This window comes from Poecile atricapillus, chromosome Z (assembly GCF_030490865.1).
Source record: "Poecile atricapillus isolate bPoeAtr1 chromosome Z, bPoeAtr1.hap1, whole genome shotgun sequence".
Classification (NCBI taxonomy): domain Eukaryota; kingdom Metazoa; phylum Chordata; class Aves; order Passeriformes; family Paridae; genus Poecile; species Poecile atricapillus.
In genome coordinates this window covers 2781442-2793715 of record NC_081289.1, presented here as the reverse complement: position 1 = coordinate 2793715, position 12274 = coordinate 2781442, and the positions used below count along the sequence as shown (strand labels likewise).

At 48.4% G+C, this 12274-nt stretch overlaps 1 protein-coding gene across 1 annotated transcript in view; it reads right to left on the bottom strand.

The window, feature by feature from the left end:
• The window catches only part of LOC131572785 (plexin-A4), a 421465-nt gene that overhangs the window by 39092 nt on the left and 370099 nt on the right, over positions 1 to 12274 (bottom strand). Inside the window, exons 20-24 of the mRNA XM_058826142.1 lie at positions 10141 to 10375; positions 9612 to 9754; positions 6340 to 6608; positions 3993 to 4059; positions 1933 to 2079 (exon numbers count right to left, since the gene is read on the bottom strand). Coding sequence (XP_058682125.1) covers positions 1933 to 2079; positions 3993 to 4059; positions 6340 to 6608; positions 9612 to 9754; positions 10141 to 10375 — 861 coding nt within the window. The remainder of the gene's footprint in view (positions 1 to 1932; positions 2080 to 3992; positions 4060 to 6339; positions 6609 to 9611; positions 9755 to 10140; positions 10376 to 12274) is intronic.

Below are 12274 nucleotides of genomic sequence, written 5' to 3'. Positions count from 1 at the left end.
TTTTCCTGAGACCAGGACATCTCTGCAGTTCCTGTCCCAGGGACAGAAATCATTCTCTTGCTGCTTTATTAGGCTGGGGTTTTCATACAGCGAGGTTTGGTGGAGAAAAAGGAGGAAGACCCGAAAAAAGCCAAACATATGAAAGGATTCTGAAAATTATAGAATTGTGGAATGGTTTGGGTTGGAAAGAACCTTAAAAATTATCTCATTCCAACCCTCTGCCATGGGCAGGGACACCTCCCACCATCCCAGGCTGCTCCAAGCCCTGTCCAACCTGGCCTTGGGCACTTCCAGGGATCCAGGGGCAGCCACAGCCTCTGTGGGCACCCTGTGCCAGGGCCTCCCCACCCTCCCAGGGTAGAATTTCTTTCTAATTTCTAATCTAAACATACTCTCTTTCAGTTTGAAGTCATTCCCTCTTGTCTTGTCACTCCAGGCCTCTGTAAATAATCTCTCTCCATGTTTCTGTTGGAATTCCCATATTACAACCACTGAATCAGTTCTGGCTTTATTCCATTGCTCTATATTTTTAATAAAAGATGTCAGGCAGCTCAAGGAAAGTAGAAGAAGGACAAAATAAAACAGAAATAAAGAGAAACAGAAACGAAGAAAAATCCAATTCATATTCTTCTCCTTCTTAATCTCCTTCACCAGGGCTGATCTCTGTAAATCTGCTGAGATTCCTATCGGGATATATTTGTCTGCTCTTGAGATGTAAGAGGGAGAGCTGATTATCATCAAACAGCACAAAGCCAGTGGAGGAGAGCTTTGTTCAGCCTGATGTATAATTACTACCCTTTGCTGGCTGCTTTAGATCAAGCCTAAAAGGATCGGGGGGATTTCCTTCAGTGAAAGTGATCACTCTGTGGCTGCATTTTTTTCTCCTTTCTGCTCATTTTCTCCATGTGTGATCAGTCCTCTGAAATTTTAGACAGCCAGGCGTAACAGCAGAGAGGCACCACTCTGCCAATTTAGTAGGAAAGTCATGTTTTTAATATGCAGAATAAAACTGTGGCCTTATTTAAGAATTAAATCCACCCCCTCATCAGACTTGGATTCAATCAAAGCTCAGCTCTAGACTGGAGTTAAAGAAAATGAAAGGACATTTTTAGCATCAGCCCACCTGAGCTAAGGCCTAAGACAGGTCAAGGTCTCAGACTTGGAACTAAATGATCTGTAGGGTCCCCTCCAGCCCAAACCATCCCATGATTCTGTGATTGGACAGAGCCTCAGAGGTATCTGGAGCTAAGTGAGATGAATGTCCCTCATTTGAAAGTGCAAATTAAATAATCTGATCAGTTTAGAGCATCTTCTGACTGTCCAAAAATGTGGGATTTGCTGAGAATAAAGATGGGAAGTAGAAAAATTACAATCATTGAAGGCTTAGAAAGTGTTCTCCATCCAGCAGAGACTTAGAAGCTCAGAGGATTTAATGCATCCAGGAAAGAATGAAGGCCCACAAACACACTAAGAAGAGATATATAATGCTCTTTAATTGATGCTCTTTAATCAAGTGGGAAGAGGGTGTAAGCTCAGAGCAGAAGCTAAAGCTGCACATATGCAGCGTGCACCTTGCACCATTCCATTTTGACAATTCCATTTTGAGGGAAATGGCTCAGTGACAGGGATTAGTTTTCTTTCCTTTGAAATCTTTAAATCAAGTTCCTTTTTCTTTGGCTTGTGCTTCTTCAAAGAGGGAGGGCTGCACCAGCTCTAGAGCTGAGCTGATAGGTCCCTGCACTGTGTAACTCTGACTATTCCTTGATGCTGAAACATTGGAGACATTTCTGAGTTTTAACAGTCAGCCTTAGGCAGCATTACCCTACTAAAATACAAGAATAAATCATCCCAGAGGGTGAATCACTGGTTTCTGCTCTCTAAATGCCCTTTAGCCAGAAGATTCTGGACAAGCCCAGGGTCTCACTCACTCACCAGGGTCTTGTAGTCGATCTGCTGTCGGATGAGCTTGTCCTCGCTCAGTGAGTACCGGGCCTCCCCAGTGATGGAGTCGATGGGACCCTTCTCCATCTGCTGCTTGATGGCACAGAAAAGGGAGAAGAGAGGCTCTCCAGCACACTCCTGCAGGGATGAAAGGCAACCATGAGGTGAAATGAGAGGCTGGAATTGAGAATTCAGCCTGGGCATCCCCGTGCCTTGGTTTGCCATCCCAGATTGCTCATGATGGATACATCAGTGGGAACCAGTCTATTCCAGCAGCACAGGATCAGGGGTGATCCTCCACTTCCACAGAGTGCAACCAGCCCTTGGGCACATGGTGGGACCCTCAGGGATGGTCCTGTGCACTGCCAGGGGTTGGACTTGATGATCTTTGTGAGTCCCTTCCAACTCAGCTCATTCTGTGGCCCGGTGAGTGTCCTGTCATGGGACAAAGGTGTCAGCGTTCCCTGGCAATGCCGGGGCTGTTCAAGAGATTGCCACCAGGCCAGAGCTTTGCAGTGCTGGAGCAGCCAGTGGGATGGGTCCCAGGTGACCTGGAAGCAGGCTCCAAAGGGAGATGGATGGCAGGTGCCCCATCCTGGGTGTCTGGGCAGAGTCCACAGAGCACTCCCATGCTGCAGATGTGCCCCTGGGCCTGTGTGGAGGTGACAGAAGCGTGGGGCCCAGCACAGGACAGCAACAAGGAGCCCCAGGCAGACACAGCAAAGCTCATTTATCCTGAGCTTCTCATTCCCACTCACTGCACTCCTCTTCCCACACTTTTCCTCCCTTGCTGCTCACCCTCAGTGCCGTGCAGCTGGAGCTTTCTGCTCCTGCCTCCCTTCCCCTTCATCCCTCCCTTCTTCCTCCCCTCCTCGCCCTCTCCTCTTGTGTCCCAACTCAATGAGCGAGGTCATTTTCCTCTGGTGTAAATCCCAGCGAAAACAAGTTAATAATCGGAAGCAAAGTGGCCCCTTTTTCAGTCCCTACACCTGTCTCCCACTTAATTAGCTTATCTGCCAGCAGCATATTGCTTCTGTGTGCCTGTCTCCTGCCCTTATCAGGCCCCTGTTCAGGCTAAGGCAAGAAGACAAGTAGCTGAGTGGGGTGAAAAAAGCCTATTATAAAAGCAGCTCTTTAGAGAGTCACCTCCTTATATCCTTCCCTTTCAGCTGAAAGCAGGGATCTGATACTGAAGTCACTGAAATTACCTTCCAGGGACCTTCAAAACTTTCCCATGTGCTCGTCCTTGAACTGGTCGTGCCTGGGGAAGGCTCAGGGGGATTGGGGTTTATTTGTAAAGCCTCAAATTGCCTGGCAGAGGTGGTTATTCTGTCCAAATGAGGATGTGAGGTGGGAGGATATTTAGCAGCTGCAGTGGGAGTGGGGGAGAGGAGCAGAACTCAGCTCCTTCCAAAAAGGCTGGCTCTGAGCTTGGAAACTGTGATTCTTGAGGCTCAGTGTGTGCTCCCCTGCGGAAATTGGATCTCCCCAGCAGTCAGTGGCAGAGCTCAATGACTGAAAGACTTTTTTAACTACACAAACCCCAAGGAGACCTTCTGGGAGGAATGAGAGAGCTCAGGGGGTGCCTCAAATTCTTCCACTCAAGTTCTTTCACACAGCTTTGCTGAGGGGTGTCCCTCCACTCCTCGTGGGGCTGTGTCTCAGTGCTGCCTCTGAGCTGGGGGGAAAGGAGATCTCCATCCACTGTGCACTGAAACTATGGGTCACCACATGATGGAGACCTCAGCCTGCTGTTAAAAGGACAGCGTTCTCCACACAGGTCTCAGTCAGGCTCTGAAATCCTCCCCACTTCAGCACTGACCCTCAGGTCCCACCTCTGTACAAGGGAGAGACTGACAAGCTGCCTCTCTAACAAAGTGTCCCTCTTTGTTCTCCCTGGGTCAGAAAATAGCCCATCTCCTATTAGGCAGTGACCTCCTTCCAGAGGCAAAAAAAGCCTTTAGCTTGATATCTGAGAAGTTTTCACCCCAACTGATCCTCACCAAGAAGAAATGCTTTAAAGATGTTTTTCCGGCTGCTTCTCCTCTTACCTTGAGGAACTTGTAGAGGAGGAAGGTGAACCAGTTGGTGAGCATTTTCTCAGCCACAGATTCTGTCCTAAAGTAGAGAAAAATGAGAATTGGAAATGAGTCAGTCATGCTGGTCCTATCAAAATTCTGTCCTTGTCCATCTTCCTGCCCGGTGGGAAGTCTGGCATGGCACCATCAGGATTTAGCACGTCCTAGGTTCCCTGGTTTAGTTTTGGATTTAGGAAACCTGCAGGAAAACCCTTGTTGCCCTGTTGATTCTCCTGTGACTACAAGTCCCTGTGTATCTGTTTTTCAGTTTCTCCAACAACGAAAAGGAGTTGACGACATTTGAGGGAATCTTCTCCAAAGAGCTCAGGGGGGATAAATCCATCAAATCTGAGGAGCTCAGAGTGAGGCCATATGTCAAGGAGGCTGTATAAATACTCAGGAGAGACAGATCTAAGTCTCTGGGGAACAGTTATCTGGCACTGCCTATCTCCCTGGCATTTGGGAGTGATTACACTCCTCAATGTGTCAATGTGGCACATACGCAGAGCTCATCCTTCTGCCCTTGAGCACTCTGTCCTCAATCAAACAAAAATCCATCTCAAGGTTTCAGGGTGAGCTTCTCCTGCAGAAACATGTGCTGGCTCCAGTGCATGCACCAGAGGAAAACCAAGAGAAACCAAGAGAAACTTGGAGAAACCAAGAAAAAACAGGAGTCTCTGCTTGGAAGGATTAAGTGGGTCCTCCTTTTCCCAGCTCTCACCAAAGCCATGTAGAAGTTCTTTCTTCTTGTTGCTGCAGCTTTCTGCCCAGAAGATCTCTTTAGGGTCATAAATGTCACATGGGAAAAACACTGGACACAGGTGAGTTGGGAAAATCACTTCTACCAGCTCCTTTCTTCTGTCACACTCCTCCAAAACTGCAAAAGATTCCCTTTCACAGACTCATGGGGAGGAAAGGGAAGCATCAAGCTGAATCCAGCTGCTCCAAGGAGCAGTCTGAGGTCCTCACACCAACACCTGACCCAAGGCACTGTTCTGTTCTGGTGCTGCTCAGTGCAGAACTTCCTCCGCTGACTTCTGATGTTTCTAGGGTTTGAAGCACTGGATGTGCCCTCTTTGTTCACTGTTTGTCCTTCCAAAGGCCACAATTAATTTCCAGCAGAGAGGATTAGACTTAGAAAAGAGCTGGAAGAAGGAGAAAGAGGAAAGGTGGGATGCTCAGAGTGAGCAACAAGGGAAGACAAAGAGGTGGAGAAAGGGGAAGGAAAAGGAGGAGATGAAGGAGGAGGCAGTGCTACCCAGCATCAGAGAAGAAGATCAGACAGGAAGCCTGGGGACAGCTGGAGGGTGGTCACCAGCCAGGCTCTAGGGCTTGAGCACATCAGGCAGTCAAGAGACACCGAAGAAAAGTCCAGCCTCTGCCACTGGCATTGCTGCCCCGAATGCCAGGAAATGCCTTCTGCTCCTTTTTTGCTGGTTCTCCACAGTGGGCCATGTGCCAGATGAAAAACCTCCCAGCCCAGCAGGCACCAGAGATCCCTTCCCTGTCCAAGCTGTCCATCGTAATCAGCTGAGGGCTCCTCAGAGTCAGCTCTGGGCTGTGGCAAAGGCCACTCATCTCCAGAAGACTTCCCCTGATTTTATTTAGGGTCCTTGAAGCAGGAGGGTTGGTTCAGCCTGTGAAAATGAGATGAATCTGATCGTAAAGGGGAAAGAGGCAGCACTTCCCTAGGCAGGGAAAGTTAATTACAGAGCAGTAGACTCCTAATTCAAAGTTTCCCACAGAAATGTGGAGTTTAAGACCTTAGGCCAGGCCAAGAAGCACCAATCCAAACTTGTTCCCTGTATGAAACCAGTTCTGTTTTCCTGCTCCTCTGCTGATCTCCACAAACTCCCAGCCCTGGGAGAGAAATGAGTTCTCACAATGCAGCTGCAGTCTCTCCATTTCTCTGTAGTTAACTTAGGAACAAGAAACAAGGCTGGGAAATTCATATCCCAGGCAGGAGATGGAAGAAATTGACATCCTCTCACCAGAGGTTTAATGCACCACATATGTGATATTCCTATAGGTCCTACACAACATGATTGGGATTTTTAATTAAAATGAAACATTAACAGAAATTAACATCTTTGGCATGCAAAGACCCCAAAATAAGGATTGAGCTTCTTCTGTCCTTATGAAACTTCCTGGAGGATCCCCATGAAAACCCAGAGATGGATTAATCCTGTAACTTTTGATCATTTACTTCTTTTTGGTTAGGGAGGAGACCGAGCAAGATCTACATCTCCAAAGATGATTAAGATGTTTATGTGGGCACAGCCTTCCCAGCCTGGCTCCCTCCGTGCCCAGGCATCCTTACCTACGGAGCAGCAGCTTGGGGTGGTTCTTGCTCTCCAGGTTTTTGTCGATGAGGTCGGCCAGGAGCTGTTTGAGGACGTCGGTGGCGTACTCCAGCTTGCTCTGCAGCACCGTCATGATCAGCGAGGCCACGTTGCCGCGGTCCCGCATGGAGAAGCTGCGCTGCGACTCCAGCGTGCGGATGAAGGACAGCAGGAAAACCTTGTTGTTGATGAGCTGGGCAAAGAGCTTCAGGCCCTTCTCCACCCGTTCCTGCCGGTAGCCAGGGACCTGCACAAGAGGAAAGGGAGTTTTCTTCCTTTCCCTCGTTTTCCCATTGTCAAATGTCCTGTTGTCATGCTCTCTTTGCTACCTCCCTGCTCTCATCCCTCCAGCTCCTCGGCTAAGGAAAGGCAGGAAGGGAATCCTTACATCATCTAATGAAGTTTGAGAAGACTCCCAGCCATATCCAGATGATTTTTCCAATCCTGTGCTCCCTTCTCTGAACAGTACATCCAAAAGGGATTTCTGGTGCCTAAATGTGTCACCGTGCCACGTTATATTTTTATTTTAGTCAGACTGAAGTCTTACTCTGATTTCATCCAAAACTTCTTTCCCATTCCTGCAAGAAACCTGCTTGCAGAGGTTTGGGGTCAGCTTTAGGGAGCTGGGAGAGGCAGCAAGAGAGTGAATGGGAAAGAGAGCCTAGGGTGAGGTTTTGAGGAGAGGAAGAGATGCAGGGAGGCAGTGGCTGAGATGGTGGTGACCATGGAGCTGAGCCTTGGTTTGAAGAGCAAGACAGGTGAAGATTGAGATGACACCCTGAGCTCCAGTAGAAACCCTGGGTTTGGGAGCTGAGGTGTTTCAGAGACAGAGGGACTGATAAATCTTATATTTCTCAGCTGTGAGAGGCTGATGAACTCATTTTAATATGGAACAATTCAGTACCTCAATGCTGGAGCCTAGGCTCCACAGAGGTCTTTTTGATCCTTCCGGCTCTAGGCAAAAATGGAACCTAAATAGTGAACCCCAAACACATCCCTCCAGTTCTTGAAGCTGTTCCAGCCCTTGAAAAAGCTTTCTTGGAAGCTGGAGGGTCTCACCACAGAGCAACACTTGCCACCAAGGCATATATGAATTAATAACCACCCAAATCTGGTGCTATAATACAAAATAAGTTGGCTTGCTTAAACAGCCAAGCAATGCAAGGCCCCTTATAGAGCCGTTACTTTTTCATTCTGGAAATTAGAGTTCTCAACTCTTTTTGCATCCAGCAAATAAATTACTTCCTAAATAGACTGAGACAACCAACAAACCACCACCACCCATCTTGCCAATAATTATTTTTAACTCACTTGCTTGAACATTTAATATTGTCTATCCCTGGGTTATTATGGAGAATTAAAACAAAATAACAAGAAAAGTATTTTGTGCTGCATCTGGAAGCAGTTAATTAGCAAATGAACTGGAAATAACTAAGACCTTCTCACAGTGGGATCTGTGCTGGGGCCTTTTGCAATAAACAGCAATTCCTTCTGGGTGCTACAGACAGGGGAGCAGAATGCGAGCTGCCTTCACGTTGGTAGACAAAGAGGTTGACACTGAGAGAGCTGGTGAAGCTTTAAAAAGGATTAAGGAAAAAAAAAACCAACGAATGGAATGAAAGGAAGAAGAGATCAAAGGTGTTGGATTGAAACATTAGCTCAGTGTGTATCTACATAGGGGAGCATCCGTGCTAAGGCCTCTGCAGGGGTCAGATGCTGTTCTGTGATCAGCTGGATGGGGTTAATGAATGTAGGGATTGAAATTGGCTGTGGGGATAATGGAAGTGTTTGTGTGTGCACACATGTGAGAGGGAGGTTCAGCACCCCTCGTTCCTCCTCGTTTGTTGGAGCTGCTCATCCTGGGGGAAGGCAGCTGGACGCCCCTCGACCTGCACTCCCAATCTGTGTGCTAGTTATGTCTAACTCAGCCTCCTAGCCAGTCCCACAAGCCCTCCTTGCTGACAGATCAGGTTTTTAATGTCTCTCTCTCCACACAGTTGGATGAATTTTGGCTCTTTGGAACGGCAGGAGCAAAGCCGAGCAGGCATCTCTGATTACACAGCCAGCCAAGCATGGGCCTGCCTGTGCCAGCTCCTGCTCCTCCTTCCTGCCAACCCAGCCCAGGCCTGGCCTCCAGCAATCTCCCAGGCCCATGCCAGAGCCTCTCTGGAGCTCAGAACCTGCCAGAGGCTTTGCAGAGAGCTCAGCCAGCACCTTTGCCATGGTGTAGCTCCTGATTCTCCAGCCCAGGTATTCCTAGAGCATTCCTGTCCATCTGCCAGAGCCTGGAGCTGATTTTAGCCCAGCAGACCTCACCTGGGCTCCCATCAAGCTCCTGTCACCACTCAGGTAATAGAGGCTCTGTGCAGACCCCAAGATTTGTGAACAGTGTCTCACTGCACTCCCATCTCCCTCCAGAGGGTCAGGGTGGGTGAGGAGGGTGTGGGCAGGGAATGGACATACAGACACCCTGGTTTTCTGATCTCACTTCAAGCCAGAATGCAGCAAAGGTGAACCTCCCTCAGTGACAGGGGGTTATTTTTATAGGGGTTGCCACAAAGAAAACCTGGCCTCTTAGTAATGTGATCCATGCAAAGCTGGATGATACAGGCAAGCATGCTTCTCTGTCATACAACAGGTTTTCCTTGCTCTGCACAGCAGAAAGTATTAAATTCAGTCTAAAACTCAAGCCACAGAAGGGTTAAGACCAAAGGGAAGCTTAATTGAGTGGCCCTAATGCATATGGATTTATGAGTTGTCCAAATAAATGAGTGATCAGACAGAATTTAGGAGGTAACAAGTGACAAGATGAGAGGAAACGGCCTTAAAGTTGTGCCAGGGGAGATTTAGATTGGAAATTAGGAGAAATTTCTTCACTGAAAGGATGATCAGATGGTAGAACAAGCTGTCCAAGGGAGCTGTGGGATCACAATCCCTAGAAGTTTTCAAAAAGTGTGGATCTCAAACCAGGGGACATGGTTTAGTGATGGAATTGGCAGCAATGGGTTGATGATTGGAATTGATGATCTGAGAGGTCTACTGCAGCCTAAATGATTTTATGATCTAATATGATCTAACAGCAAACATTTCCCCTTTCATCCCATATTTTTAGTGAGGACCTGTTTGACCCCTTGTAGGACACAGCATAATGAAGCCATCACATGCCCACCACTGGCACAGCATCTCTGGAATTCAGGACTGAACAGGGAGGCATGAGAGGAGCTGGAAGCAGGAAACGTTGTTGTTTTACCTCCAAATCCCTCAGGACTGGATGATCCTCAATGCCAGGGAAAAGCACTCTCATCGTGTAGGTTCGGTAGTCAAGGAAAGGGATCCCAGCTCCATCCAGGTCACTCGTCAGCTCATGGATATCTGTCTGCAGCTCTGCAAAGGCTGGCACAAAACCAGAACAACTCAGGGAGCAGTGAAAATCCAGATCAGCCTCACCAGAATGGAAAAAGCCCCTGACCCTCCTGCATGAGAATAAGGAGAGGCAACATGTGGAGAGGAAGAAGGTGGAGAGAGGAGGGTCACCTTTCCCACAACACAGCCTTTCCCCAGGGACATGTGCCAAGGCTTTCTGTGGATTTTGAATTCTCAAATCCAGTTAGAAGGGGCTGGAGAAAGCCTGGACTAAAGGAAAACAGGGAAAGTCAGCTTAGATCCTGGCTGGAGCCACATCCACAGGGTTCAGGTGGTATTTTGGCTCAAAGCTTTGTGACTGGGTGTCTCCCTTCTACCAACACTGACACAGAGTCATGCTGCCTGCCTCACCCTACCTTCTTTGCACTCCAGGGCCACCCTGGACTCCAGGTTGTCCATCTGCATCTGCAGGCGCTTGAGGGTGAGGTCGCTCTCCCTGGACTTGCGCTTGTAGGCGATCAGCACGGCCACGATGAAGATGATGAGCAGCCCGCCGGCCACCGCAATGCTGACGATGGCTGGCAAGCTGAGAGGGCTGTCTGGGGAGATGTAGACCATCCCTGGAGAGAACTCCATCCCTCCTACACGAGCCTAGAGGGAAAGCAGCAAAGAGCTGCATTGAAACTGTCAAACAGGCAGGAAGGCAGAGGAACTCTGTCATCGTCCTGGCTGAGGGTGAGTGGTGACATCCCCTTTTCTCCCCAGACAAAAGGGGAAGTAGCTGGATATGGAACAGCCTCAAAACACTTGAAATGCCGGATAGAATCACCTCTGTTGGCAGTCACTGGGAGCCCAACCACAAAAGGACTTGTGGTGAGACAAGTCACCAGTCGCAATTTCTCTGTATCAGTTCGGATTTCATTCTGGATTTTTTGTTCCCCATCCTGATGTGTTGTATAATGTCACCTAGTCCCAAAATACACACGGAACACAGAGCTCAAGGGATGGTCTGACGGATCCTGACCCAGTGGGACTGCAGAAATCCATCACTATTTTCTTTTGACTCTCCCACCAGATAGAACTGTACTTGGAAGCCTCTGGGATAATGGCAAACCACCACAAACCCTACAAAGCCCAGCCCATTCTCTTTACAGCCCCTATCTTAGCCACACATTGTCAGGGTGACTGCAGATGTTCACCTGTAGGAGCTGAACACAGCTTTTTGTTCTCCATGTATTTCCAGAGGTTCCCAGAGCTGCTTCCAGCCTCTGGAAGAAGCTCCAGAGAAAGGGCTTTGGTTTTAATAACCAGAAAGAAATCCTGCAAGCACTCCTGCTGCAAGCCCAACAAAATGTTTTGCTGAAGCAAGTCCCTTAGAGCCTTTCTTTACAACCTGAACACCACTCCCAACAGGAATCCCACAGGATACCGCTGGCTTCGGGCTACTACAAGGCTGTTCAAAGCTATTTGTAAAATAGGCAAAGCTTGAGAGGTGGAAGAAAAGCTCTGCTGACCTGCCTGAAGTATAAAAAGGCTTCTAGGGCTGGTTTGGGAATGCTGTTTGTCGATCAGCAGAAAGCTGGGAAGATGCCATGCAAAGAGCTTGAAGGATGGTGAGCCCCATCACTTCATCCCAGCTGAGCTGTGGCACAGAGAGGCACAGCTGGCCCTGCACAAAGGGCAGACTCTTGCTGCCAGGCAGAAATGCACTCAAGACCCCAGGGCTGAGTGTTTCCTGCTCCCATTGCACCTGGGACCACCACAGTGTGGAATGAAACTGTTTTCTTCCTCCATTGTGAGGAGCTCTCCCTCACAGGTCCTCACGTTTCTCCCCCACACCCCAGCCTGGTGTTCAGCCTTGTCCTGCATCCCACTGGCTCTCAGATAATCTCCAGCCTGCCTGGACACTTGTTAATCCCAGGGCTTCCCACATCTCAGCTCAGGCACCTCCTCAGGTTTCCTCCCTAGGCTGCAGGAGGAAGAAACTGGCTCAGCTGCGGCCAGCAGAAGAGACTGTGGAGCAGAATCATGAATTAATGAATTTTCCCAGGTGATCTCCACCCCAACCCTTTTTGGGAAATGAATCTCAGTGACCTTATCATCTCCTAGAAGTTATTCCAGTCCCAACTGCAGGCTGGAATAACCTGGTGTTATAGGTGTAGGCTGCTCCTCAGTGGGTCCTGGCCAAAGAGACACAACTTACAACCCTTATGTCATGGACAGGACCAAAGTGAATGTCTGAAAACAGCTAATTTCCATCCACAAGGCCCTCTCATGCTGTTTTGGGATGGGGTTTAGAGAGATGAAATATTCATGATGAAAAACAAAACAAATCCTAAACTCATTCAGGTAATAGTTCCAGGATGGCCAATTGCTGCCATGATGACACTGATGGCTTGTAGAGCATTTTCAGTGGCCAAAGAACTTCAGACACACAGCTGGGGATGCAGCAGTAATGAGTTTTCCCATCTATTTCAAGATACAAGATCCAACTCACTTATAAATCCTGAGGTTTGTTGTTGGAATGTGGCCTGCTCAACTGAGCAGGAA